Source organism: Colossoma macropomum, unplaced genomic scaffold (genome assembly GCF_904425465.1).
Source record: "Colossoma macropomum unplaced genomic scaffold, Colossoma_macropomum, whole genome shotgun sequence".
NCBI classification, from domain to species: Eukaryota; Metazoa; Chordata; class Actinopteri; order Characiformes; family Serrasalmidae; genus Colossoma; species Colossoma macropomum.
In genome coordinates, this window is record NW_023494794.1 from 14,094,663 (window position 1) to 14,122,420 (window position 27,758).

The 27,758-nt window shown below is 43.7% G+C and overlaps 1 protein-coding gene across 1 annotated transcript; it reads left to right on the plus strand.

Annotated features, from left to right (window-relative positions):
- The first annotated feature begins 1,126 nt into the window (after positions 1 to 1,126).
- Positions 1,127 to 26,705, plus strand: las1l (LAS1 like ribosome biogenesis factor). Its single transcript, XM_036580322.1, has 13 exons — positions 1,127 to 1,386; positions 2,042 to 2,167; positions 3,716 to 3,785; positions 7,769 to 7,850; positions 9,199 to 9,369; positions 13,804 to 13,850; positions 18,642 to 18,751; positions 19,411 to 19,496; positions 20,491 to 20,694; positions 21,353 to 21,488; positions 24,627 to 24,943; positions 26,191 to 26,341; positions 26,421 to 26,705. The coding sequence occupies exons 1-13, from the start codon at positions 1,247 to 1,249 to the stop codon at positions 26,509 to 26,511; spliced, it is 1,731 nt and encodes a 576-aa protein (XP_036436215.1). The 5' UTR covers positions 1,127 to 1,246; the 3' UTR covers positions 26,512 to 26,705.
- Positions 26,706 to 27,758: the final 1,053 nt, after the last annotated feature.

A 27,758-nucleotide genomic window follows, 5' to 3' on the forward strand; every position in this document is an offset into this window, starting at 1 on the left:
AGATTTAGGTAAATAAACACCTCATATTCTCGTATTGGAGTATGTGAGTCTGTAGGCGAGCAGTGAGACAGTTTAGATTTAGGTAAATAAACACCTCATATTCTCGTATTGGAGTATGTGAGTCTGTACGGCGAGCAGTGAGACAGTTTAGATTTAGGTAAATAAACACCTCATATTCTCGTATTGGAGTATGTGAGTCTGTAGGCGAGCAGTGAGACAGTTTAGATTTAGGTAAATCAACACCTCATATTCTCGTATTGGAGTATGTGAGTCTGTAGGCGAGCAGTGAGACAGTTTAGATTTAGGTAAATCAACACCTCATATTCTCGTATTGGAGTATGTGAGTCTGTAGGCGAGCAGTGAGACAGTTTAGATTTAGGTAAATAAACACCTCATATTCTCGTATTGGAGTATATGAGTCTGTAGGCGAGCAGTGAGACAGTTTAGATTTAGGTAAATAAACACCTCATATTCTCATATTGGAGTATATGAGTCTGTAGGCGAGCAGTGAGACAGTTTAGATTTAGGTAAATAAACACCTCATATTCTCATATTGGAGTATGTGAGTCTGTAGGCGAGCAGTGAGACAGTTTAGATTTAGGTAATAAACACCTCATATTCTCATATTGGAGTATATGAGTCTGTAGGACCGACGGCGAGCAGTGAGACAGTTTAGATATAGGTAAATAAAACACCTCATATTCTCATACTGGAGTATATGAGTCTGTAAGACCGACGGCAAGCAGTGAGACAGTTTAGATTTAGGTAAATCAACACCTCATATTCTCGTATTGGAGTATGTGAGTCTGTAGGCGAGCAGTGAGACAGTTTAGATTTAGGTAAATCAACACCTCATATTCTCGTATTGGAGTATGTGAGTCTGTAGGCGAGCAGTGAGACAGTTTAGATTTAGGTAAATAAACACCTCATATTCTCATATTGGAGTATGTGAGTCTGTAGGCGAGCAGTGAGACAGTTTAGATTTAGGTAAATAAACACCTCATATTCTCATATTGGAGTATGTGAGTCTGTAGGCGAGCAGTGAGACCCGCAGCGCTGAGACTGAAGGCCCTGCCCGGAACTACAGTTCGGGCTGTTGTTTGCCGGGGGACTGTTTGAAAGGCGCGCCGCTCGTTCCGGAGCTGTTGTTTTGTTGCCCCGGTGCGGATCTGCCCCGCGCTGTTGCCCCGTTTGTCCCGTTTCTGCCCCTGTTTGTGTGACTTTGGGCCGCTGGTTCTGAAAGAGGATGAAGCCGAAACAGAAGCTGCGGCACGTGGTGGCCTGGATGAGTCGCGCGGAGTGGGAGCAGCTGCTCGAGAACCTGCACTCCGGACAGGCGGCGCTGCAGACTCACGCGCTGCACAGGCTGAGCGCGTGGAGGGGCAGGTAGGGGGGCAGGTAGGGGGGCAAAAGGGGCAGGAGGGCCAGAAACATGGGGCACTTAGGGAGCCAGAGGGCCAGAGAGGTGAGATAGGAGGGGCAGCTAGCTGCGCGAGAGAAGAGTAAAGGGGCAGGAGGGCGAGAGAGATGGGGCAGGTAGTGGGCGAGAGGGCCAGAGAGGTGGGGTAGGAGGGGCAGGTAGGGGCGCGAGAGAGGGGCAAGGGGGCCAAAGAGATGGGTAGGAAGGGCAGGAAGGGGCATGAAGGGTGCAAGAGGGCTAGAGAGATGGGTAGGAAGGGCAGGAAGGAGCATGAAGGGAGCAAGAGGGCCAGAGAGATGGGTAGGGGGCGAGAGGGGTGCAAGAGGGCAAGAGAAATGGGGTAGGAGGTAAGAGGGGCAGGTAGGGGCGCAAGAGGCCAGAGAGATGGGTAGGAGGGGCAGGTAGGGGTATAAAGGGTGCAAGAGGGCTAGTGAGGTTGGAATAGGAGGGGTGGGGTGGGGAGGGGCACGAGACAGGGGTAGGAGGGGCAGGTAGGGGCACGAGAGGGGGTAAAAGGGGCAGAAAGGCCAGAGAGGTGGGGTAGGAGGTTTAAAGTTCCATTTCCATCAGGTTGTTTTTATTCAAATATTCACCAAACCCCCGGCCTCTGCTGTGCTGTAGGTTTGGGAACAGTACTCCGGTGGCCGTGGAGAGCACCGCTAACCTGGTCCGCTGTCAGGTTCTGGACAGCTCCGGCAAACTGGAGGGAGACGACCTGGTTCTGCTGTACGGCATGGCTCTGACCAGGTGTGTGTGCACAGTGTGTGTCCAAAAGGATCCACATGTTCCCTCTAATGAGTGAATTCAGCTGCTTTAAGGTTCCCATTGCTGACACAGCTTGTGTGATCTCCATAGAAAAGCACTGACCAATAGGGACCCTCTAAAGCAGCCGTGTGAGTCTGAGGTCACCATGCCCAATGCCAAGTGTGGGCTAGAGGGGTATAAAGCGGAACTGTGCTCTCTGGAGTGATGGAGCTCCATCCAGTACCTTTGGGATGATTATTGATCCAGAAGTAATCATCCAACATCAGTACCTGACCTCACTAATGCTCATTCAAATCCTCACAGCAATGTTCCGACATCTAGCATAAAGCCTTCGTAACAATTTATATTATCACCATAACAATTTGGGTTAAAAGTAGAATCTTTGACGTTTGAGGGTGAATTTCAGAATTTCTTAGTATTTGGTGGTGTGTCCCCTTTTTGCTTTGATGACACTCGAGCTGCCATGAACTCCTAAAGCCTCAGATGAGCAAATCAATAATTTCTGTGAATTTCTGAGCGTTTACAACATTTAAAGGGATTGAAAAAGAAATTAAAATGAAATTTAATGAGGTTAAACCAAAATAAACAAAATTACATAAACAAATTAACAGAAGAAACAGACAGTTAAGATTTGATTAAGAAGGAGAAATATAAAATAAAACCAAGAAAATAAACCAGTTAAGATTTCAACATAAAAGGATAAATAAACAAATTCAAATTAAAACAGTCAATTAAAATAAAAAGGTCATAAAAATTAATAAAAAATGATGAAATGAGATAAAATTAAATAAAATAAAATGATTGGGAAATCAGATCCACCTGAGGATCGTCTGCAACCTTGAGATTTGGAACGGCTCTGTATCAGTGAGTGTGTTTACATACATATTATAGTCTGATAACTGTAGAAAATCACATTTGCAGACTTGAGTAATCAGATAATGGGGAAACTCCTGGTTTACATGAGTCAGACAGTGATCAGATTTCTGCTTTGCAACCAGCCAATAAACTCACAGAAGAAGACGTGACGTCTTCTCAAACTTCATACTCCGGCTTTTTTTAAATTATCGAGTTACTTTACTTGAAAATATGAACATCCATCATCTAGAAGACGAAGAATATTTAAATCCTTCATTTCGTCAAGCGTGTATTTGGTTTCAGTGCTGCTCCAAAAGTGTTTTGCTGCGTCTCGCGGCGACTGCTGCTCGCTTATTTCCGTTACCGCTGTCCGTTTTCACACATGCTCAGACTGAGCAATCTGAAAGAAATCAGAGTAAGAGTTTACAGCACTGAGAAATCTGATTACTGAGCTAAAATCCAGCCTCTTTATCAGATTTCTTAGATTTCTAGACCTCAATCTGATCTAAGAAATCAGTGTGCTGTTTACATGACCATTTGAATTTTGAATGTGATCGGATTGAGTGAATGTAAACACAGTCGATGATGATGGTGATGATGATGGTGATGGTGGTGATGATGATGTGTGATGATGATGGTGAAGGGCTGTATCTGTAATGTATTGTGTGTGTTTAGGTGTGTTAATCTTATCCTGGAGCGCCAGCAGGGGAGAGTCGCCAAATCACTACGACATCTAGCCAGCAAGGTTAGTCTGCTCTGATGTGTTTGTGTCTGTGTTTGTGTCTGTCTGTGTCTGTGTTTGTGTCTGTGTTTGTGTCTGTCTGTCTGTGTTTGTGTCAGTCTGTCTGTGTTTGTGTCTGCCTGTCTGTGTTTGTGTCTGCCTGTCTGTGTTTGTGTCTGTTTGTCTGTGTTTGTGTCAGTCTGTCTGTGTTTGTGTCAGTCTGTCTGTGTTTGTGTCTGCGTGTCTGTGTTTGTGTCTGCCTGTCTGTGTTTATGTCTGCCTGTCTGTGTTTGTGTCTGTGTTTGTGTCTGCCTGTCTGTGTTTGTGTCAGTCTGTCTGTGTTTGTGTCAGTCTGTCTGTGTTTGTGTCTGCCTGTCTGTGTTTGTGTCTGCCTGTCTGTGTTTGTGTCTGCCTGTCTGTGTTTGTGTCTGCCTGTCTGTGTTTGTGTCTGCCTGTCTGTGTTTGTGTCTGTGTTTGTGTCTGCCTGTCTGTGTTTGTGTCTGTGTTTGTGTCTGCCTGTCTGTGTTTGTGTCTGCCTGTCTGTGTTTGTGTCTGTGTTTGTGTCTGCCTGTCTGTGTTTGTGTCTGCCTGTCTGTGTTTGTGTCTGCCTGTCTTTGTGTCTGCCTGTCTGTGTTTGTGTCTGCGTGTCTGTGTTTGTGTCTGCCTGTCTGTGTTTGTGTCTGCCTGTCTGTGTTTGTGTATGTGTTTGTGTCTGTGTTTGTGTCTGCCTGTCTGTGTTTGTGTCTGCCTGTCTGTGTTTGTGTCTGCCTGTCTGTGTTTGTGTATGTGTTTGTGTCTGTGTTTGTGTCTGTGTCTGCCTGTCTGTGTTTGTGTCTGCCTGTCTGTGTTTGTGTCTGTGTTTGTGTCTGCCTGTCTGTGTTTGTGTCTGCCTGTCTGTGTTTGTGTCTGCCTGTCTGTGTTTATGTATGTGTTTATGTATGTGTTTGTGTCTGCCTGTCTGTGTTTGTGTCTGCCTGTCTGTGTTTGTGTATGTGTTTGTGTCTGTGTTTGTGTCTGCCTGTCTGTGTTTGTGTCTGCCTGTCTGTGTTTGTGTCTGTGTTTGTGTCTGCCTGTCTGTGTTTGTGTCTGCCTGTCTGTGTTTGTGTCTGCCTGTCTGTGTTTGTGTCTGTCTGTCTGTGTTTGTGTCTGTGTTTGTGTCTGTCTGTGTTTGTGTCTGTGTGTCTGTGTTTGTGTCAGTCTGTCTGTGTTTGTGTCTGTGTGTCTGTGTTTGTGTCAGTCTGTCTGTGTTTGTGTCTGTGTGTCTGTGTTTGTGTCTGTGTGTCTGTGTTTGTGTCTGCCTGTCTGTGTTTGTGTCTGTCTGTGTTTGTGTCTGCCTGTCTGTGTTTGTGTCTGTGTTTGTGTCTGCCTGTCTGTGTTTGTGTCTGCCTGTCTGTGTTTGTGTCTGTCTGTCTGTGTTTGTGTCTGCCTGTCTGTGTTTGTGTCTGTGTGTCTGTGTTTGTGTCTGTCTGTCTGTGTTCGTGTCTGCCTGTCTGTGTTTGTGCCTGTGTTTGTGTCTGTCTGTCTGTGTTTGTGCCTGTGTTTGTGTCTGCCTGTCTGTGTTTGTGTCTGTCTGTCTGTGTTTGTGTCTGCCTGTCTGTGTTTGTGCCTGTGTTTGTGTCTGCCTGTCTGTGTCTGTATGTCTGTGTTTGTGTCTGCCTGTCGGTGTTTGTGCCTGTGTTTGTGTCTGCCTGTCTGTGTTTGTGTCTGTCTGTCTGTGTTTGTGTCTGCCTGTCTGTGTTTGTGCCTGTGTTTGTGTCTGTCTGTCTGTGTTTGTGTCTGCCTGTCTGTGTTTGTGCCTGTGTTTGTGTCTGCCTGTCTGTGTTTGTGTCTGTCTGTCTGTGTTTGTGTCTGCCTGTCTGTGTTTGTGCCTGTGTTTGTGTCTGTCTGTCTGTGTTTGTGTCTGTCTGTCTGTGTTTGTGTCTGCCTGTCTGTGTTTGTGTCTGTCTGTGTTTGTGTCTGCCTGTCTGTGTTTGTGTCTGTGTTTGTGTCTGCCTGTCTGTGTTTGTGTCTGCCTGTCTGTGTTTGTGTCTGTCTGTCTGTGTTTGTGTCTGCCTGTCTGTGTTTGTGTCTGTGTGTCTGTGTTTGTGTCTGTCTGTCTGTGTTCGTGTCTGCCTGTCTGTGTTTGTGCCTGTGTTTGTGTCTGTCTGTCTGTGTTTGTGCCTGTGTTTGTGTCTGTATGTCTGTGTTTGTGTCTGCCTGTCTGTGTTTGTGCCTGTGTTTGTGTCTGCCTGTCTGTGTTTGTGTCTGTCTGTCTGTGTTTGTGTCTGCCTGTCTGTGTTTGTGTCTGTGTTTGTGTCTGCCTGTCTGTGTTTGTGTCTGTCTGTCTGTGTTTGTGTCTGCCTGTCTGTGTTTGTGCCTGTGTTTGTGTCTGTCTGTCTGTGTTTGTGTCTGTCTGTCTGTGTTTGTGTCTGCCTGTCTGTGTTTGTGCCTGTGTTTGTGTCTGCCTGCCTGTGTTTGTGTCTGTCTGTCTGTGTTTGTGTTTGTGCCTGTGTTTGTGTCTGCCTGTCTGTGTTTGTGTCTGCCTGTCTGTGTTTGTGTCTGTCTGTCTGTGTTTGTGTCTGCCTGTCTGTGTTTGTGTCTGTGTCTGTGTCTGTGTTTTCTGTCTGTGTGTCTGTGTTTGTGTCTGTCTGTCTGTGTTTGTGTCTGTGTGTCTGTGTTTGTGTCTGTGTTTGTGTCTGCCTGTCTGTGTTTGTGTCTGTGTGTCTGTGTTTGTGTCTGTCTGTCTGTGTTTGTGTCTGTCTGTCTGTGTTTGTGTCTGCCTGTCTGTGTTTGTGTCTGCCTGTCTGTGTTTGTGTCTGCCTGTCTGTATTTGTGTCTGCGTTTGTATCTGCCTGTCTGTATTTGTGTCTGTGTTTGTGTCTGCCTGTCTGTGTTTGTGTCTGCCTGTCTGTGTTTGTGTCTGTGTGTCTGTGTTTGTGTCTGCCTGTCTGTGTTTGTGTCTGTGTTTGTGTCTGTGTGTCTGTGTTTGTGTCTGTCTGTCTGTGTTTGTGTCTGTGTTTGTGTCTGTGTTTGTGCCTGTGTGTCTGTGTTTGTGTCTGTGTGTCTGTGTTTGTGTCTGCCTGTCTGTGTTTGTGTCTGTCTGTCTGTGTTTGTGTTTGTGCCTGTGTTTGTGTCTGCCTGTCTGTGTTTGTGTCTGTCTGTCTGTGTTTGTGTTTGTGTTTGTGTTTGTGTTTGTGCCTGTGTGTCTGTGTTTGTGTCTGTCTGCGTGTCTGTGTTTGTGTCTGCCTGTCTGTGTTTGTGTCTGTGTTTGTGTCTGCCTGTCTGTGTTTGTGTCTGTGTTTGTGTCTACCTGTCTGTGTTTGTGTCTGTGTGTCTGTGTTTGTGTCTGCCTGTCTGTGTTTGTGTCTGTGTGTCTGTGTTTGTGTCTGCCTGTCTGTGTTTGTGTCTGTGTGTCTGTGTTTGTGTCTGTCTGTCTGTGTTTGTGTCTGCCTGTCTGTGTTTGTGTCTGCCTGTCTGTGTTTGTGTCTGTGTTTGTGTTTGTGTCTGTGTGTTTGTGTCTGCCTGTCTGTGTTTGTGTCTGTGTGTTTGTGTCTGCCTGTCTGTGTTTGTGTCTGCGTGTCTGTGTTTGTGTCTGTCTGCGTGTCTGTGTTTGTGTCTGCCTGTCTGTGTTTGTGTCTGTGTTTGTGTCTGCCTGTCTGTGTTTGTGTCTGTGTTTGTGTCTGCCTGTCTGTGTTTGTGTCTGCCTGTCTGTGTTTGTGTCTGTGTTTGTGTCTGTGTGTCTGTGTTTGTGTCTGCCTGTCTGTGTTTGTGTCTGTCTGTGTCTGTGTTTGTGTCTGCCTGTCTGTGTTTGTGTCTGCCTGTCTGTGTTTGTGTCTGTCTGTGTTTGTGTCTGCCTGTCTGTGTTTGTGTCTGTGTCTGTGTCTGTGTTTTCTGTCTGTGTGTCTGTGTTTGTGTCTGTCTGTCTGTGTTTGTGTCCCTGTACCTTCAGTGTTTAAACTAAAGAAGCACTAAAGATGTCCTGTCTCTCTCTCTCTCTCTCTCTCTCTCTCTCTCTCTCTCTCTCTCAGCTGAATATTCCAGAGTGGATAGTGAACCTAAGGCATGATATGACTCACCGCAGACTGCCTTCACTCAAGTGGTGCCGCAAAGGTGAGACACACCAAAGCACCAACATCAGTAAAACTAAATATCATTGTACGTTTTGTGTATCGTAAAAATGTCATCAAATATTGTGATATTTATATATTGTGATTCCATTTTTGCCTCATTGCCCTCCACTACCCCACATTAAAGGTGCAGTGTGTAAGATTTAGTGGCATGTAGTGGTGAAGTTGCAGATTGCAACCAGCTGAACCACCTTCCCTCACCCCTCCCTTTCCAAGCGTGTAGTAGAACCTATGATGGCCGTCAGGTTTTCTGCCGTCGCCTGTTCTAATTTCGTTTTGCTTCTTCATGTTTTCACTTCTTTGACGGTGAGGATTCACCCTCACTCGCTTTTTCTCCTGCTAACTCATAAGTCTGATGCTCCATTTGTCAGAATTTGGCTTCTCAAACTTCTCCCAACACAGAATGTTCAGCCAGCACTGGTAGCGATCACTGATTCGGCTTTCCACGTCTTCCAACCTGAGCTACAGCGCCACCAAATTCAAGCTGCTGCTCCAACGTAAAAATGCAAAAGAAACCCTTCATTCTTCATTCAGTCCACATTGGAGACACGTGTGAAATGGCGTGCAGAGGGTTTACAGCTCAGGAGCTGGTCCACGTTGCTGCAGTGATTTTGGAAAGTAGTGATGAGGAGAACATTAATCTTCCATATTATTCATAACATTTCACTACTTTTGTGAATCTGAAACTTCACTACGCACCAAAACAATCCACATGAGCAAAGCTTTGTTTTCACAAGAGACACTATCCATCCGTCATCTAAACCGCTTATCCTTCTGGGTCACAGTGGGGTGCTGGAGCCTATCCCAGCTGTCATTGGGCGGAAGGCAGGATACACCCTGGACAGGTCGCCAGTCCATCGCAGGGCAGACAGACATACACATTCACACCTAGGGGCAATTCAGCATGTCCAATCAGCCTGACTGCATGTTTTTGGACTGTGGGAGGAAACCGGAGTACCCGGAGGAAACCCATGCAGACACGGGGAGAACAGGCAAACTCCACACAGAAATGACCCTGGTCACCCGGCCGGGAATCGAACCCAGGCCCTTCTTGCTGTGAGGCGACAGCGCTACCCACTGCGCCACCGTGCCGCCCACTAAGAATTTCTAAAACTGGACTTCAGGTTTTCAGGTTTAGGGCTGAATTACCTCTTTGCACAGTGCTGCAGGTCAAAAGCGCCCCATTATAGAGAAGGAGAGGAAGGACTGATATGTAAGAAATCAGTTTGTGTTGAATTGGGTCTCGCGTATTAATCACTAATATATATGTATATATATATATATGTGTGTGTGTGTGTGTGTGTGTGTGTGTGTGTGTGTGTGTGTTGCAGGCTGCGAGTTCATCTTAAACTGGCTCCGGCAGGAGTACTGGTCCAGACAGCTGAACGGCCGTCTGATAGAGGACTGGAGCTCTTCATCTGAGGGAGAGGAAGACGAAGAGGAGAGGAGCAAAAGACACGAGGAAGAAAGGGCGAAAAGACAGAGAGACATAGAGGCACACAGTGAGTATGAGAGAGAGAGAGAGAGAGACAGTGTTTTTGTGAGAGAAGTAATGAATAACATTGTCTGTGTTTACATGCAACGATTTCTGCCAATCTGATCGAACACATTCCGATTACAGACTGAGACTAAGGTGTTTATTCTCACTCTACTCAACAATCTGATAAATCTCCGTTTACACTCACACTACAAGTAATCCGATCTAACATTATGCCTGTGTAGAGTAACATTTAGTGTAGACGTTACCATGACAACCAGCATCACGTGAGACCCGTCAGAGTGAGATGAGCAGCAGTGAGCAGTGCTTGTGTTTTTAATCACTTTAAAATGATGTCAGACTCAGGAAAACGTCCTTCACATGTCCTTATTAAAGAAGGCCGAGAGGAAGACGTCGTGTTCTGAGACACATAAGCTGGACGTCCGTCCCACCGCCGTCTTTTAAAGATCAGAGCATAAACTTCGTCTCCTCTGCAGACCAGTTTCTGCTCCGCCATGTTGAACGGTATAAACTTTCACTATGACGCGACAAACGTTATCAGAACAGACTTTCCGATAGGGAATGTAATCAGATACAGGTGTTTACACAGATATTATTCTTCTATTTAACGGATTATTTACAGGATTACCCACCTCGATCAATCAGATAGAAACTGTATTCTGAATGGCTTCAATCGGACTAGTCTATTCTGATTGAGGTGTCTACATGGATGTATTATATTGTATTGTGATTGAGCTATTAGTCTGATTATTGACAGATTATCAGGCAGCATGTAAGCGCGGCACTCATGCTCTGGCACCATACAAAGCACCCGGGCAGTGCAGGTATGCCAAAAATTCCATTGAAAGTAATTACGCATTGCAAAGCAATACACAACACTGTAGTTATCTGATTTATATTCGTTACGACCTGTAGCTTATACTATAGCAACGACCTAGCAACACCTTTCCATCCAGTACACCTTGGGAAACATCTAGCAGTACCTTAGCAACCACCTGGTACACCTTGGCAACAACCACTGCAACTAGCAACACCCTTGGGGCAGGTCCCCAAGCTCTACCACAACAACTATCTAGCAATACCTTGGAGGCCACCTAGCAACATCTTAGTAATCTTCTAGCAACACCTAGGCAACCACCTAGCAACACCTAAGCAACCATCTAGCAACATCATAGCAACCACCTCGAATACCACTGCAACTGCCTAGCAACACCCTTGGGGCAGGTCCCCAAGATCCACCACGGCAACTGTCTAGCAACACCTTAGCAACCACCTAATACACCTTGGCAACCTTCTAGCAACACCTTTGCACCTTCCTAGCAACTCCATAGCAACCTCCTGGAATACCGCAGCAACTACCTAGCAGCACCCTTAGGGCAGGTCCCCAAGCTCTTCCACAGCAACTATCCAGCAACACCTTAGCAGCCACCTGGTACACCTTGGCAACTCTTTAGCAACAGCTTAGTAATCTTCTAGCAACACCTAGGCAACCACCTAGCAACACCTTGGCAACCTCCTAGCAACATCATAGCAACCATCTTGAAAGCCACTGCAACTACCTAGCAACACCCTTGGGCCAGGTCCCCAGGCTCTACCACAGCAACTGTCTTGCAACACCTTAGCAACCACCTGGTACACTTTGGCAATCCCCTAGCAACAACTTGAAAATCTTCTAGCAGCACCTAGGCAAACACATGGCAACATCATAGAAACCCTCTTGAATACCACTGAAACTATCTAGCAACACCCTTGGGGCAGGTTCCCAAGCTCTACCACAGCAACTGTCTCGCAACACCTTAGCAATTACCTAGCAACACCTTAGTAATCTTCTAGCAACACAGGCAATCACCTAGCCAACCTTTGGCAACTGCCTAGCAACATCATAGCAACCACCTCAAATACCACTGCAACTACCTTGCAACACCCTTTGGGCAGGTTCCCGAACTGTATCACAGCAACTGTCTAGCAACACCTTAGCAACCACCTAGCAACATCATAGCAACCATCTCGAAACCACTGCAACTACCTAGCAACACCCTTTTGGCAGGTCCCAAGGCTCTACCACAGCAACTGTCTAGCTTCACCTCAGCAAACACCTTTGGCAACTTGGCAACCCCCTAGCAACCATCTAGCAACACCTTGGCAACCATCTAGCAACACCTTGGCAACCATTTAGCAACACCACAGCAACCACCTGGAATACCACTGCAGCTACCTAGCAACACCTTTGGGGCAAGTCCCCATGATTGTCCACAGCAACTATCTAGCAACACCTTAGCACACCTTGGTGACTCCCTAGCAACAGCTTAGCAATCTTCTTGCAACACTTTTGCAATTTCCTAGCAACTTCATAGCAACCACCTTGAATACCACAGCAACTACCTAGCAACACCCAAGCAACCATGTATAATACCATAGTAACCGCTTAACGAAGTCCTAGGCACCGCTTTTCCTCCAGGAAATGCACTTCTGTAGTGGTTAGTTATGTTTTTCTCTTTGGGGCTTGTTTTCATCGTGTGATAAACTGAGTGGACGTCGGCGCTCACAGAGACGTTCCGCTTCTGCTGTGTTCCTGTGTTCCTGTGTTCCTGTGTTCTGCGTATCGAGTCGTGTTTTCAGGTGCGATCAGACCTGCAGTGGAGAGGTTTATGAAGTCATTCCACATTTAGACGTTTTCTCTGTTGATCTGCTGTTCTGGATGGTAAACAGGAAAACAGGAGCTCAGAATCGACTCCTGGAAATAAAACAACCATAAAACGAATAAAAACAGTTTTACTGCGTGGAGACGAAACAAAAACAAGCGACAGAGTGGAAACGTGGTGAATAACGACTGCTGTGAAATGAGTTCAGAGCGAACGAGTGAAGGACGGCGTCTCTTCCGCTTCCCCTTATTATTTACCCTCCAGTTCAGCACTGTTCCCAAAAAGAGAGACCAGAACATCACACACACACTCACACACACACACACACACACACACACACACACACTCACACACACGCGCACACACACACACACACTCACACACACTCGCACACACACACACACTCGCACACACACACACACACACACACTCGCACACACACACACACACACACACACGCACGCACACACACACACACACACACACACACTCGCACACACACACACACACACACGCACGCACGCACACACACACACACACACACACGCACGCACACACACGCACACACACACGCTCACACACACGCTCACACACACGCGCACACACACACGCTCACACACACACACACTCTCTGACACACACACACTCACACACACACACACACGCTCACACACACACACACACGCTCACACACACGCACACACACGCACACACACACCCTCTCTCTCACGCGCACACACACACACACACACACAAACACACACACACACACTCTCTCTCTCTCACACACACACACACTCTCTCTCTCTCTCACACACACATACACTGTTTTTATACTCTGTGCTGTTTTCTTACTGGTTTTGAGTCATTTGTGTGAGAAACGAGTGAGAATAGTTTCCCAGGACGGAGATTTTGGATACACAAAAAAAAGAAAGAAAAAGAAAGACAATGGTTCTATTTAGAACCCTTGATGGTTCTTCATTTCGCTTAGTGGTAAAGACTGTAGTTATATAGAACCAAAAAGCGTTTATCTGTTGTTACAAGCTTGACATCTTAACAACAGCAGAACCCTTTTGGGTACGTGCATAGAACCATTTTCAAAACAGTTCTATATAGAACCTTCTACAACACATTCTCTATCGATCTGAAGAACCATTTCACCATTCAAAGAACCATTTGAGCGTGAAATGGTTCCATATACACTCTTAAAAAGAAAACCTTGATTGTTCTTCGTTTTCTTTCATGGTAAAGACAGTGGTTCTACATAGAACCGTGAACACTCAGAGATCCATTTGCATATTTAAATGGTTCTCTGCATGGTGAAATATTTCTTTAGATTAATAGAGAATGTGCTGTATATGGTTCTATATAGCACCAAAAAGGGTTCTGCTGTTGTTATGATGTCCAGCTTGTAACAGTAGAAGAGCCCTTTTTTGGTTCTACATAGAACCATATACACATTCACATTCTCCATCAATCTGAAGAACCGTTTCATCATGCGAAGAACCATTTAAGCATTAACGTTCTTTCAGTGTTCATGGTTCTTTATAGTACCACTGTCTTTACTAAAGAACCCCTGAAGAACCATCTTTTTCCAGTGTGTGATCTCACATATTATTCACTGTCATCCGTAGTTTAGAATAACAGTGAGATTTTACAGCTATTATACAAACAAATCCAAACTTCTTTAAAATTAAAATTTGAAATAATCGGATTGTTTTAAATTCTTAATGATTTAATGTCATTTTTACACACGTTTGTCCTGCTAATGGATTATTTTCTCTCTTTCTGTGCAGAGAAGGCCCGAGAGCTGCTCATCTCCTACGAACGAGAACAGTTTCAGGTAAATAACACCTGACACCACGCTGGCGTGCTGACCGTGTTCTGACCACGGCGCTTAGAGTCGTTTTAATATATCATCATACAGAACCGACTCCAGCCCATCAGTGTTAATGCACAGTTGCTGTGATTGTGTATAAACCTGGTTCCACTCAGCACCCACTGTGTAATCCCGCATCTGTCCTCTAGAGGGCACTGTGTGCCTGCAGTTGCAATTACCAACTACTGGGCTCTATATGTGACTCATGCTGTGATTCGCGTGTTACGAATTGCTTAAGCTCGATTTTTTTTTAAAAAAAGGGCTCCTTTTGTTCTACACTCAGTTCACACAGCCCCAAACAAGCAGCAGAGCATCTCAGATCTTTACAAGGTGAAAGACTTTGTTCAAAACTGTGCAATAATTTATAAAAACCCCAATTTTGTCACGTATGGCGCCCACAGGGTTCATACGATCGGATTCTGTTTGAACCACTTAGACCAGGGGCGTCAAACTCGACCACTGAAAGGGCCGTATTAGAAAATCTCAGCAAATCTGTGGGGCAGCTGTGTTTTATTTCATTTTTACTTAATGTTTTGACCCAAACTGGCCACTGTTTATTCAAAATATGCCAAAACTGCAACAGCAAATGGGCATTGAATCAAAAGTACATCTAAATATAAAACGGCCTATTTGCTTGAACTAGACACCAGGTATCTTTCTGTGTAACTGCTGGCCCATAGATTGTTAGTCAGCGCACACACTGTGTTGCAGGGCATGCTGGGGACCGTAGTGCATCTCAGGCTAGTAAGAATAGAAAACTAAAATCATTTTGCCGGCCAAATAGGCTGTGTCACGCGCCCGACTCGGCCCGCTGGCCTTCTGTTTGACCCAAGGGACTTGGATAACGCTGAGCTCAATCTGAAGCACCTTTAACAGTCCTGCTTTTCTAATCATACAGTCGGGCTTTGGAGATAACATTAGAGTGAAGTGCACAAATAAACAAACACAGACCTGCACAGTGTTTACTCCTCTCCGCTCTTCACCGTAACATCAGTGTTCTAAATGTACATTATACAACAGTTAGTTCGGCCACGCGAGCTGATTGGCTGAGAAGCGCTCTAACAATGCTGTTATTTCACCATAACATCACGGTTTTGTCACAAACACTGCATCACTCCGCTGAGATGCTGTTGCTAAGCAACGACTTTGACAGCTGTAGGAGACGCTCAAGCCATTTGAACGTTTTCACTTCTTACTTTGCCACAAACAGAAAATGGACACTTTTAAGATCACATTTGACCGACAGCCGATTTGGTCAGACTCTGAAGATGAGACGACACTAAACTCCCAAACTGTCATCACCACTGAGCAGCTTTTCAGTCGGCAGCTGTGACAGAAGAACAGCTGAACAACCTGGAATCAGCCAGAAATGAACCCAACACCATTCGCCAAACTAAACGGGCTGTAAGATGCTTTACAGACTGGCTGGAACAAAACAACATTAATACTGATCTGGAAAAAACTGACAAAACTGAGCTGAACTTGATATTGTGGCAGCTTTATGGCTCAGTCAGATTTGGATCTGAAGATCAGACTACACGTTTGGCGAATGGTGTTTGCTTCATTTCTGGCTGATTCCAGGTTGTTTAGCTGTTCTTCTGTCACAGCTGCCGACTGATTTCTGCAGTTATTCGCTTATTCAAATGGTCATGTAAACACCATACTCTGATCTAGAAATCTGATTAAGACATCTGATCAAGAGGCTGGATTTTAGCTCAGTAATCAGATTTCTCAGCGCATGTGAACTCTTACTCTGATTTCTTTCGGATTTCTCAGTCTGAGCATGTGCGAAAACAGATGGCGCTACCAGAAATAAGCGAGACGCAGCAAAACACTTTTGGAGCGACGCTGAAACCAAATACATGCTTGACGAAATGAAGGATTTAAATATTCTTCTTCTTCTAGATGATGTTTGTTCATGTTTTCAGGTAAAGTGGCGCAAAAAAGCTGCGTCATGAAGTTTAAGTTTACGTCACGTTTCTTGTGTGAGTTTATTGGCTGGTTACAAAGCAGAAATCTGATTACTGTCTGACTTACGTAGACCTGGAGTTTCCCGGAGTTTCCCCATTATCCGATTACTCAAACATGTTAACACGTTGATTGGATTACTGACAGAATCCGATTTTCTGCGGTTATCGGGACATTAAGTGTAAACGCACCCACTGTCAGGTTTCACAAACGGTGTTGTTTCTGACTTTATTGTGTAAACAGTCGTAAAACCCTAAGAAATGTGGGTGAAATGGGGCAGAAAAGCTGTTTTCCCTTTTTCCCAGTTGCTTCTGTGCATGAACTAAACTAACACCTGATCTTAAAGCTGTTCCTCCTTTATACTCTAAACGTGGTCTGATTATCTGAGACACATTTAGTGTCTGAAGTTTGCTTGTTCCATTTTACTCTGGAGCTCCACCACTCTCACTTAACAGCGCCAGCTACCTCTTCAGGGTTGCCAGATTGGGCATAATAATATGCTTTTTTTATTATTTTGCTGTCTTCCAGTTACGTTTTATTCCAAAGCTTAAACAAAAAGCTAAAAAAATAGAATGTATGCAACAGCACAGCAAAACAAACGAATAATAATAGTTAGTAATAATAATGAGGAAAGACAACAATATTCGTAGTAATAATTGAAATAAAATTAAAATAATAAGAATAAAACATTATTTTCCTGTTCAGGCATTAAAATGAAATGTCTTATTCTGTTCAGGATAATAGTAGCTAATATTGCATATCTGATTGCGTATGACTTACTGTTATCCATAAAAATGGACAAAAAAAGAGCTTGAACTTGAATTTGATCCGTACTTTTGTCCAGATTTCCATGCTGCTGATTGGTTGGTATATCATCTTCTGTTCGTCGTTAGCTACATTAGCATCGTAGCTCCAGTGATAAATCGACTACGTTTGGATTAAGAGTGAAATAAAAAAATAAAATTTGACAAACATCGATCGAATCTAAAAAAAAAAAATAAAACATTTGAATGCAGAAAACTTCTGTTTGGATGTTTAAGGCCTCTCCTGCAGCTCCTGGTGTTCCAGGTAGTTGCTAACATTATCATAAATGACGACTACCAAACAGAGAGAAGAACATGACCTTCCTGAACATTAAAAACGTATTATTTAAGTTTATTTCAAATTTTACAAGGTTGTTTGGAAACATCAGATGGGTTTTTAATGCAGATAGGCAGAAATAAATTCGGTCAGTGGACTTTCCTGACCAGCCAACACTCTGAATGTGGACGCTTTGTAGCACAGAAAGCTAAAAGTCACACAATAACAATAAATGATAGTAATAATAAGTAATTTTGTGCGTGTTTGCAATAATAACAATAATGTTAATAACAGTAATAACATAAAATCCAGCATTTACTGCAGTTATTAATCTTCTTACTAACATATTCAAATATCTAACAAACAAACGAGGGAAATTCGGATTAGGTTCCTGATCCCGTCTGACGGCCGCAGTGTTTGTTTGTTCTTTTGGTCAAATTGTCGCTTTAAAAAGTTCACCTCGTCTGTGAGACGGAGTTTCGGATCAGGTAATGAGGTGAAGCGTGAGTAACGCATGAGTCAGGTTCAGTGATGAGACAGTCAGGACGTCCCTCGTGCTCTTCAAACCGGTCACGACCGTGTTTCGGTGCGCCGCCCTCCGCTCCTCCTTTTGTCTCTCTGCTCACTCCCTCAGTCACTCTCTATGTCTCTCTATGCCCCCTCCCTCTCTTTCTCACTCCCTCCAGTGAACCCCCTTAAGTGCATTTACTCCGGTTGCCGTGGGCGATATGCACAGCCAATAAGAGTGCCTTCCCCCCGTGACGCTCGATGTGTAGGCGGGAGAGAGAGCGAGAGACAGAGAGAGACAGTGAGGGATAAGGGGAGAGAGTGAGAAGAAAAAGAGGGATGGGGAGAGGAGAGAGTGGGAGGAAGAGAGAGAGAAGGGAGACAGCGAGAGAGAGAGACAGGAGAGGGGGGATATGGAGAGAGAAAATAAACGTGTGCGTATACATGAGTAAATATATATGTATATATATACACACACACACACACACACACGTAGAGAGAGACAACTAGAGGCATATGGGGGAGGAAGTGATGGGAGAGAGAGAGAGAGACAGAGAGGAGAGCAGGAGAGAGAGTGATGGGGTGATGAGATGGACGAGAAAGTGATGGGGTGATGAGGCGGAGGAGAAAGTGATGGGGTGATGAGGCGGAGGAGAAAGTGATGGGGTGATGAGGCGGAGGAGAAAGTGATGGGGTGATGAGATGGAGGAGAAAATGATGGGGTGAAGAGAGAGAGAAAAACGGGGGAGAAAGTGATGGGGTTTACAGTGATGGGCGACCGAACGTTCTCCTCATTTAGCGGTCCATGGTTGCTTGGCAGCGATACCGAACTCTGAAGGAACTACATTTCTTGGCGGAATACTTGTTTATGTCGATTATTATTAATAATAATTATTATTATTTTCTGAAAAGTCGTGTTTTTATATTTTATCAAATTTTATATTGGCCACTGTTTTATAAAAGCGCTGAGCCACTCGAGGCCGTGCGTTACAGTGATTTTATCACAGGGAGGGGAGGTTTACTCTGCTTCTCGTCGTGCCTAACAACGCCCTTCCCTGTGATACAATCACAGTAATGCACAGCCTCTCGTAGCTTATTGCTATAATAGCTCACACTCTAGTTTAGTCTTAGTAATTCTGATATTAAAGTGTTAAACAGGGTAATTTGAATGGTTAACTAATGAAGTAATGTGTGTTGTAGGTCTATGAGGAGTTGCAGAGCCGAAACTCAGAGCACGGCCCTTGGCCCGACGCCACCGCTGACCTCAGCTGGATCCTCGCTCAGATCAAACAGTTCAGCTCCGAGTCCAGGTGTGTGTGTGTGTGTGCGCGCTCGTTTATCAACCTGTGATTTCTGAACTCATAATTCATATTTTAAATGTGCTGCACAATATATGACCATTTAAAGGGGAATTCCACCCATTTTTTCTAAATGTCCCTGTAATTCAGTGTTTGAGGTGTAAACAGAGTGATCCAGAGTGGTTTGGTGTGAAATGGTTCAGATGTCTTTACAGTGGTGGTGATAGGAACCAGGGGTCGCCATGACTACAACACAAATATAGACATTTTATTTACTATCCAGAACCACCAGTGAACCTACACGAGTCTTCTGAGTTTATATGGAATGTTGATGATGGAAAATAGTGGAAAATCTGAAATAACACGTTTTCTTTGGGGACTATTTTGCCTCACAACACCCTGCATATTATGTATCCCTCCACCATGAATGGAGTTTAAGGCCAAAATCTTCTCTAAACTATCATAAAACAGTGTCTCAGTCGTCAGGCAGTGAATTCATAACCATGTCATGTAGTAACTTTCTGTGAGGAGCTTTTAGAGGTGGACGTCTGGTTCCTATCACCACCACTGTGAACAGTCTGACAAGCATTTCACACCAAACCACTCTAAACGACTCTGTTTACATCTTTACATCTTTAAACTACTGAAAAATCTTCGTCTGTGTTGTACAGAGATGTACTGGTGGGGGTTTTAGTGCAGGATGGCTTTCTGATCCCAACAGCAGAGCAGCTGGAGTCGCTGGACATCAACCCTTCAGGTACACAGCACACAGTAACGTACAGTCCTATGCAAAAGTTTTGGCGCCCATGGACAAGTTCCATGTGTTGTTGATTTTCTGAGTGTGAATAAGTGAACACGTCCTCTACAGAGACACACTTCTGTACATTTTAATACAGTTACTGTGTATATTTACTGAATTTAACATACTAAAATATACTGAAAATACAGCATGTGGCACAGGCCGCATACTTCAGTGGTTCTTCAGTAAAGAAAATGGTTCTAAATAGCATTATGAACACTCAAAGAACCCCTTTAGCACAGGGTTCTTTGCGTCATTATAGGTTTCTTCAGATTGATGGAGAATGTGCTGTAGATGGTTCTATACAGAACCTTTTTGAAAAGAGTTCATATAGCACCCAAAAGGGTTCTTCTATTGTAACGGAGTCAAGCTTGCCCTTGTGGGTGCTATGTAGAACCCTTTTGTTTATAGATAGAACCATCTACAGCACGTTTATGCACATTTTCCACCAACTGAAGAACAAATGAATACATCTAGTGGGCCGTTTAGGTAAAATATCCTTCAGTTTACAGAATAAAAGCCCGAATCAAATTATTTTTGCGTAATTTGCTAAAATAATTTCTAATTCGTAAATATCTATAGAAATCTTGCTTATCTTATTAGGTTTACTCTTAAAACTCTTTATTTTCTAATCTTTACTCGTTTGTTTTCTGTGTCAGCGCTTGATAGCATTTGTGCTATTTGGGTGACTATTGAGTTCCACTGTTTGTTAGCAGCATTAGCCTCATAGCTCCAGTTCTGAACGAAAGATGCAAATTAGTCTTGGCTGATCTAAATCTGGTTTAAGAGGACAAGTGGGCAGATTTGACTTACTTGCCTGTCAGTATACTTACTTAATGTCTCCCAAATGGTCTCTCTCTCTCTCTCTCTCCCCCTCTCTCTCTCCCTCTCTCTCTCTCTCTCTCTCTCTCTCTCTTTTGTCTGCTCTATCTCTCTCACCCTCCCTCCCCAGAGGACCTGCTGGACCCGTTAACTCCATGTTTGCCGAGAGTTTGTCTCCGTTTCTGGTTCCCGCTGTGGAAGGTCCTGAACTTGCCCTCGTTTATCACTCTAATCCTGGACAAGCTATTCGCCGAGCTGTCTAACGAGCCAACCAATCACAGGGCTTACTACATCTCGGCCTGGATCTCTGAGATTCTGCACTGCAACAACAGAAGTATGACACACCTTCAGCTCGTTCTGTGTCAGATGAGACAATGAACACTGCAAAAAATGGTATCTTGTCGCGTAAAATTATCTTAAATAGAGTCAATAAATCTAATGTTTCTCCTGTTGAGATTGTCGTAAGCTTCATTTATGATTATTTACCTTATTTCTAGACATTTTTACTTGCTTTAAATAATTTTATTAAGTAAAATTACTCACTATATTTACAGATAATTTTGCTTGTTTTAAGAAATGTGCTTGAAACCAGCAAAATTATAGATAATTTTAGTTGAATTTCCTAAAACAAGTAAATAAAGTCTAGAATTAAGTGCACACCAATCTCAAAATGAGAGATATTAGATTTATCGACTAGATTTAAGATCTTTTCACTTGGCAAGATACCATTCTTTGCAGTGAAGGGACTTCATAGAGTCTAGTTTAACCTTTAGAAGTCAGTTATTACTGTGATGTTGTCTTATTATTACATAATTACACAATTCTGTTCTTCATTAATACTTATATAATGAACTACATTTGCGTTTGGCCTGTAAAGGTTCAGGACTGGGCATCAGATCGATAGCAGGAATGGTCATTTTCTTTGGAAGTGCATGTTTTGTGGTGAAGCAGCCTGATTAGCGTGAGCTCTGCACCGTGTTTGTGTGTAACAGGTGAGTCGAAAGCCGTTAGGAGGATGAAGATGATGAAGGAGAGGATTTTTGTCAGTCGAGTTCTGTTCCAGTGGCAGGATCTGATAACTGCGTGTCTGAATGCTCCGTGTCCAGCTACGCCGTTTCTGCTGCAACAGTATGTACACATGCACACGTACACTGGAGTTGGGAGTGTAATATCACAGTTTTCTGCCCTGCAATCAGGAGATCGTGGGTTCAATCCCTCGTGATGCTATAGCCGGGAGTCCAAGAGAGCAGAATTGGCCTCACTCTCTGGGTGGGCAGGATGGCCCCCCGTCTCCCCATCACCCACCGCAAGCATCTGTCAGCTGACATAACTGAGTTGGTGGTTAGCGTCTCCTCCAAGTACGTTCAGCTGTCCAATGACGTTGCATGAGTAGCAGTTCGAAAAGATGCGGTGACGCTTCACAGGTCTGGGAGGAAGCCTGTGTGTGCTTTCACCCTCCTAGCGCTGGCGGTATCGTGTGACTGGGGGAGTCAGAACTAGTGGGTGGAACTGGAGACGACTAAATTGGGGAGAAAATTGAGGGGAAAAAAATCATCACAATATTTTAGGTTTTACCTGGTGTTGATACATTGGAAGCCAAAACTCAATATTGTATTATTTAATGATGAACCATTTTAACTGGAGACGCACAATCAGAACCATCCAGAATCCCAATTAGTAGATTTTCCCCGTCACACGATCGGCTGAATTATTTAGAGAATTTCAGCTGATCTGTGTTGCTATGATATGCGTGAGAATTAACTGTGCTTGCTGTCTTAATATCCAAATTCTTAATCCGGTGGTCACCAAACCTCCTCCTGGAGATCTGCTTTGCTGCAGATCATCTCACATGCTGCCCACTCTTACCTTCACATTAAAGCATCTGATCCAGCCCATCAAGGACTTCTTCAGAAGTTCATCAGCTGGCAGATTGTGTTTAGATCTGGACTCTGCAGGATGCTAGATCATCAGGACCAGGGTTGGTGACCACTGGCTTAAAGTAAGGGTGTTTTCAAACTAGAGTTGTTTTCCGGACCGAGGACCGCTCTGTGAGTTTGGTACATTTGGTCGAGTGTGAAAGCTGTTTTTCGAGCCAGAATCTCTGGTCCTCCTGAAATCGGTGGTCTGGGTTTTGCTTCCAAAGAGCTCTGGTGCGGCGGGCTGCACGTGTGCGAGCTATCCGCCATCGGCGCCACGTGTGGGGCTGCGTGACTAGATCATTTCATAACGTGACTGCTTCGACTTACGGCGCCACTTCCCTTTTTTAATTTGCATGGTGGTGGGGAAAGGGAAAAGTGCTCCCGCATGGTGAAATGCCGTGTGTCCAGTGGTGGACGAAGTACACAAACCATGTACTTGAGTTAAAGTAGAGATACCCAGGGTAAAATATTACTCCAGTAAAAGTAGAAGTTCCTCCCTTTAGACCTCCACTTGAGTAAAAGTACTAAAGTATTTGCCTTCAAATGTACTTAAGTATCAAAAGTGAAAGTACTACAAGATTAATTAACTTAATGCAATTTAGTTACAAGTTTAAGTTTAATAAAAACTTTAAACTCAGGTTCACAAATGAGTTTCCTTTACTAAACTGCATCTGTAGGTCTCTGTTCATAAACATAACCTAGACAAAACTAGTTTACTATAAAATGAAATAGTGTTTGTATAAATTCAGAATAAAGACACGTCGGTCACAACTGCATATGAGTACATATTTCTATATTGTGGTCTGTTTACACAGAGTTAGGTTAGTTCATCATTTATGTTGAATAGACTCTCCCAAAATTTTACACTGCTGCACTGATGTTGAACCGTGTGCTGCACTGGGTCGGTATGACTAACAGGTCAAAACAAGCTCAAAACAAAGTGACCGCTGTGCCCTGATTGGTGTTCTTGCTTTGCGCTTCTTTCGTTTTGACATGTTACATTTTTATACACACATAAACCAAAAGGAACGACAGATTTCTCATAATGTGGTGGAGTAAAAAGTGAGATATTTGACTTTGAAATGTGGTGGAGTGAAAGTAAAAAGTCGCCCAAAATGGAGATACTTCAGTAAAGTACAGATACACCAAAAAACTACTTAAGTACCGTAACGAATTACATTTACTTCATTACTGTCCACCACTGTGTGTCTCCCAAAAGCGCTGTTCTTCGCCACTTAAGCGTTTGTATCCAAGGAAAAAAAAATTTTGTCTGTGAAAGCAAAGCAGTGATAATGAGCCCCTCCCTCAGACAAGCCCAGAATCGGTCCTGGGTGTGGACAGACAGTTCGATCCCCAGTGATGCTACAGCCGTCTGTGGCCAGGAGTCCAAGAGAACACAGTTGGCCTCGCTCTCTCTGGGTGGGTAGGATGGCCCTCCTTCTCCCCCCATCACTCAGCGTGATGCTAGTCAGCGCAGGCGTCTGTTAGCTGGCGAAATAGAACCAGTGGTTGGCGCTTTCCTCCGAGCGCGTTCGGCTGTCCAGTGACGTTGCTTGAGCGGCAGTTTGAAATGATGCAGTGGCGCTTCACAGGTCTCAGAGGAAGCCTGTGTTAGCCTTCACCCTCCTAGTGTTGATAGCATCGTGTGATTGGGGGAGTCCTAACTAGCGGGTGGAATTGGAGACGACTAAATTGGGGAGAAAATTGGAAAAAATCCAAATATATATAGCAGCTTAGAACCAGAAATCCTAATATGACCATATTAGACTCAGGATTTCTGGCTATATGTATCGCTGTTGTCGGAAGAAAACCTCATATCTCCAAAAAAGTAACTTTTCAGGAAAAGGAAAAAAACCTACTTTACTTTTAATGTAAGTCATGGAACCAGACTTTTTTCCAAGTCATTTTGGGGCATTTCTTTTGGTCCATTCATCATGAAATTTATACACACTGTAAAGGGCTAAAGGAATTTTCAAATAATGTCAAAAACCGAAAAATGACAAAAACGGAGATACAAGGTTCCGACGGCAGTGATACGGTCATATTAGCATTTCTGGTTCTAAGATGTTTATGACAGCAAAACAGCTGCTTTTGCACGCTGTGGTAAACGGAACGTTTCCCCACCCGATACGTTTTTGTTTTATGTTTTTCCTCTGACTGTCACTGGATCCTCTTAAATGCGAGGTCATAAAGAGGCTCAAGTATCGTGATAAAAACGTATCGCTGTGAAAATGACAGATGTGGTTCACCGTTCAGTACAAATAGATCAGTTTTAATGAGTGAAGATTTAACCTAAAACCTCCCACCTTCACAGAAACATCTCATCAATTTCTTTATGTTCTCTCAGGATTCTGAGTGACATGGATAAGCCCCTCCCCTCGGCAACACAGCAGAACTTGCTCCGCCTCTGCAGCATCTACACGCAGAGTAACCACGGCGACTGTTCACCCAACAGCACTGACTCCTCCCAGCCTGTATACACACTGGAGAGCCTGCAGGAGAGACTGGGTGGGGCTACACAGGACGGACACGCCCACTCTCCAAACCACACCCCTGGGTCGGCGCAGACCACGCCCACTCTAGACCTGCAGGAGCATTTGAGCGCTGAAACGATCCAGGAGAGAAACGCAGTGTTACGCGGGTCACCGTGGAGTGTGTGTACAGGTATAACACACACACACACACACACACACACGCACGCACACACACACACACACACACACCTGTGATTTAATGTATAGTTGTATGCAAAAGCTGGAACACCTCCCTGGTGAATTTACCTGCTTTGTTGATTTGAGTGAAGCCAAGCTAACGCACCCTCTACAGGGAACACACTTAACCTAAATAGGCCATTTGTTACTGCGGCGTCCTGCAAATTTTAGCGCCCAATATCTTTTTCCTATTTACTGAGTTTAACTTATTTGAAAAAGTAAAATATAAAATGTGCCATAAGTTTCTCACAGGCCACATTTAATGATTTGTCTTTTTCCCAATATGTTAAATTTAACAAATCAGCAGTAATTAAAATGTGTGTTAACTTATCTTCACTCAGAAAGTGAACCGGGGGCGCCTAAACTATTGCATCTGACTGTATATACTATCGCTGTTAAAACAAAACCGTGCCTTTTATTTTTTTCCCACTTGATTTAAAATTCCAGTTGCCCTTTAGACTGTGTTAAAATGGCACAGCGAACACAAATAATCCAAAATTACTATCGTTCCTTTAACTTCTATTAAAAGTTGAAGGGGAATTCCACCAATTTTTGAAAATTTTCTGCATAATTAAGTGGTCAAGATGTAAACAGAGTCATTCAGAGTGGTTTGGTGTGAAACGCTCTGTTCTAGAGAAACTTACAGTCAGAATTGTTCACGGTGGTGGTGATAGGAACCAGACGTCCACCTCTAAAAGCTCCCTCACAGAAAGTTACTACATGAAATGGTTATGAATTCACTACCTGATGACTGAGACACTGTTTTATGATAGTTTTGAGAAGATTTTGGCCTTAAACACCATTCATGGTGGAGGGATACATAATATGCAGGGTGCTGTGAAGCAAAATAGTCCCCAAAGAAAACTTATTATTTCAGATTTTCCACTATTTTCCATCATCAACATTCCATATAAACTCTCAAGACTTGTGTAGGTTCACTGGTGGTTCTGGATAGTAAATAAAATGTCTATATTGTAGTCATGGCGACCCCTGGTTCCTATCACCACCACTGTAAAGACATCTGAACCATTTCACACCAAACCACTCTGAATCTCTCTGTTTACATCTCAAACACTGAATTATGCAAAATAATTTAGAAAAATTGGTGGAATTCCCCTTTAATGTCTTTTCCTTCTCTATTTTGGTTTTGTGGAGTCGGCGCTGATGTATAAAACCCCACACTTTCCTGTGCTCCTCTAGATAAGGTCCCCTGGAAACTGTACCCGCTGGGGAAGGTTCCGGGCCAGTCGGAGGACCCCTCCTGTCTGATGGTGGAGACGTACTCCACACTGACCGTGTTTGACCAGCAGGTGGAGCTGGACCAGATCCCCCCTCCCCATGCCAATACAAGGTGAGAGGTGACCAGATTAGGTTTGGTGGCTTGTGTGTCCTTTTGCGGTCTGCTGTAGTGTCCGTATCTCTGTTTGCAGTGGGCTGATGCAGAGCAGAGCCGGATCAGACGGGCCGCTGTGGACCCACAACGACCTCAGCAAACTGAAGGCCGGATTAAAGCTGTTCTAGAACACACACCGCTGCAGCGTACGTGTGTGCATACGTACTCGACTGTTTTTGTACGATGAAAACTTCAGTTTTTCTGTTCCCAGTGTTTTTTTACTCTGTTAGAAAAAACACCAGCTTCTCTTATGTGAGCGTTTCTTTATGAAAATCGCTTGGAATGCAAACCTGCTGCATTAATACACATTAAAAAACGTTCATTCTGTCTCCTTTCAAGTTACTGTTTCAGAAATACATGCTTTTCTGTTGACAGTGCCAGTGCAGAGATGCATAAACAGGGGACTGTCCAAAATAATGGAAAGGTTGGCGATACAAGGTTTTGTTCCGTGATTCATATTATAGTTGCTGTTGTGTAAAAACTCTATTTTCATTCATTTTTAATGGCCACATTTAAAAACTTTGCATTGTGCTATGATGCCATGATGAATGGACCAATAGAAACAGCCCAAAATTACTTACTGTTACGTCCATTAAAAGTTGATAATGTTTTTCCTTCTCCTGTAAAAGGTTTTCGTTTTGGAGATACGAGGTTCTGACAGCGACAGTATGTTTACAATTACTGCTTTTTTTTTGCTGAATTTAGGATATCGGAGAGGAAAAAATATAAAATGTGACCTGTGCAAAAGTTATGGCACGCTATACATTATTATTATAATTTTTTCTTTTAATTTTTTTAAATATCGTTTTATTTTTTTCCCCAAAATGTTAAACATTTTGTCTTCACCCCCACCCACCTGTTGTTGCACTTGCCGGGTGACAATAACAGTCATTATTGTTATAGAAGTCATAAAAAAAGTCATACAATTTTGGGCACCTCTGGTCAAATTCCATTTTTTGTTTATTTGTGAAAATAAATGAAAGCGAAAAAAAAGTTAACACGCCCTCTACAGGCCGCATAAATAGAAATAGTGAACTAAAATTGTCATATTTGTGTTCTCTGTGAGGATGAATTCACATATTTTCACTCAGAAGAGCGACAAAACATCATTTCACCGGAGGTGGTCAAACTTTTGTATCCAACTGAAAACGTTATGAAGCTGAAGATATTCAGTTTTGTTTGGGTTATGAAAGTTTTTGAGCTTCTGTAGTCATTTTTGAGGGTTTTGAGGGCCAAATTTTGTATACAGCTGGTTACTCATCCATCCAGGACATCAAACTCACCTTTCAACCTTACGGTTTTCTTGTTTTTGTTATTTTTTTATAGGCTATTTTTGACATGTACAGTTCAGCTCACCTTTAATTTGGTCCACTCA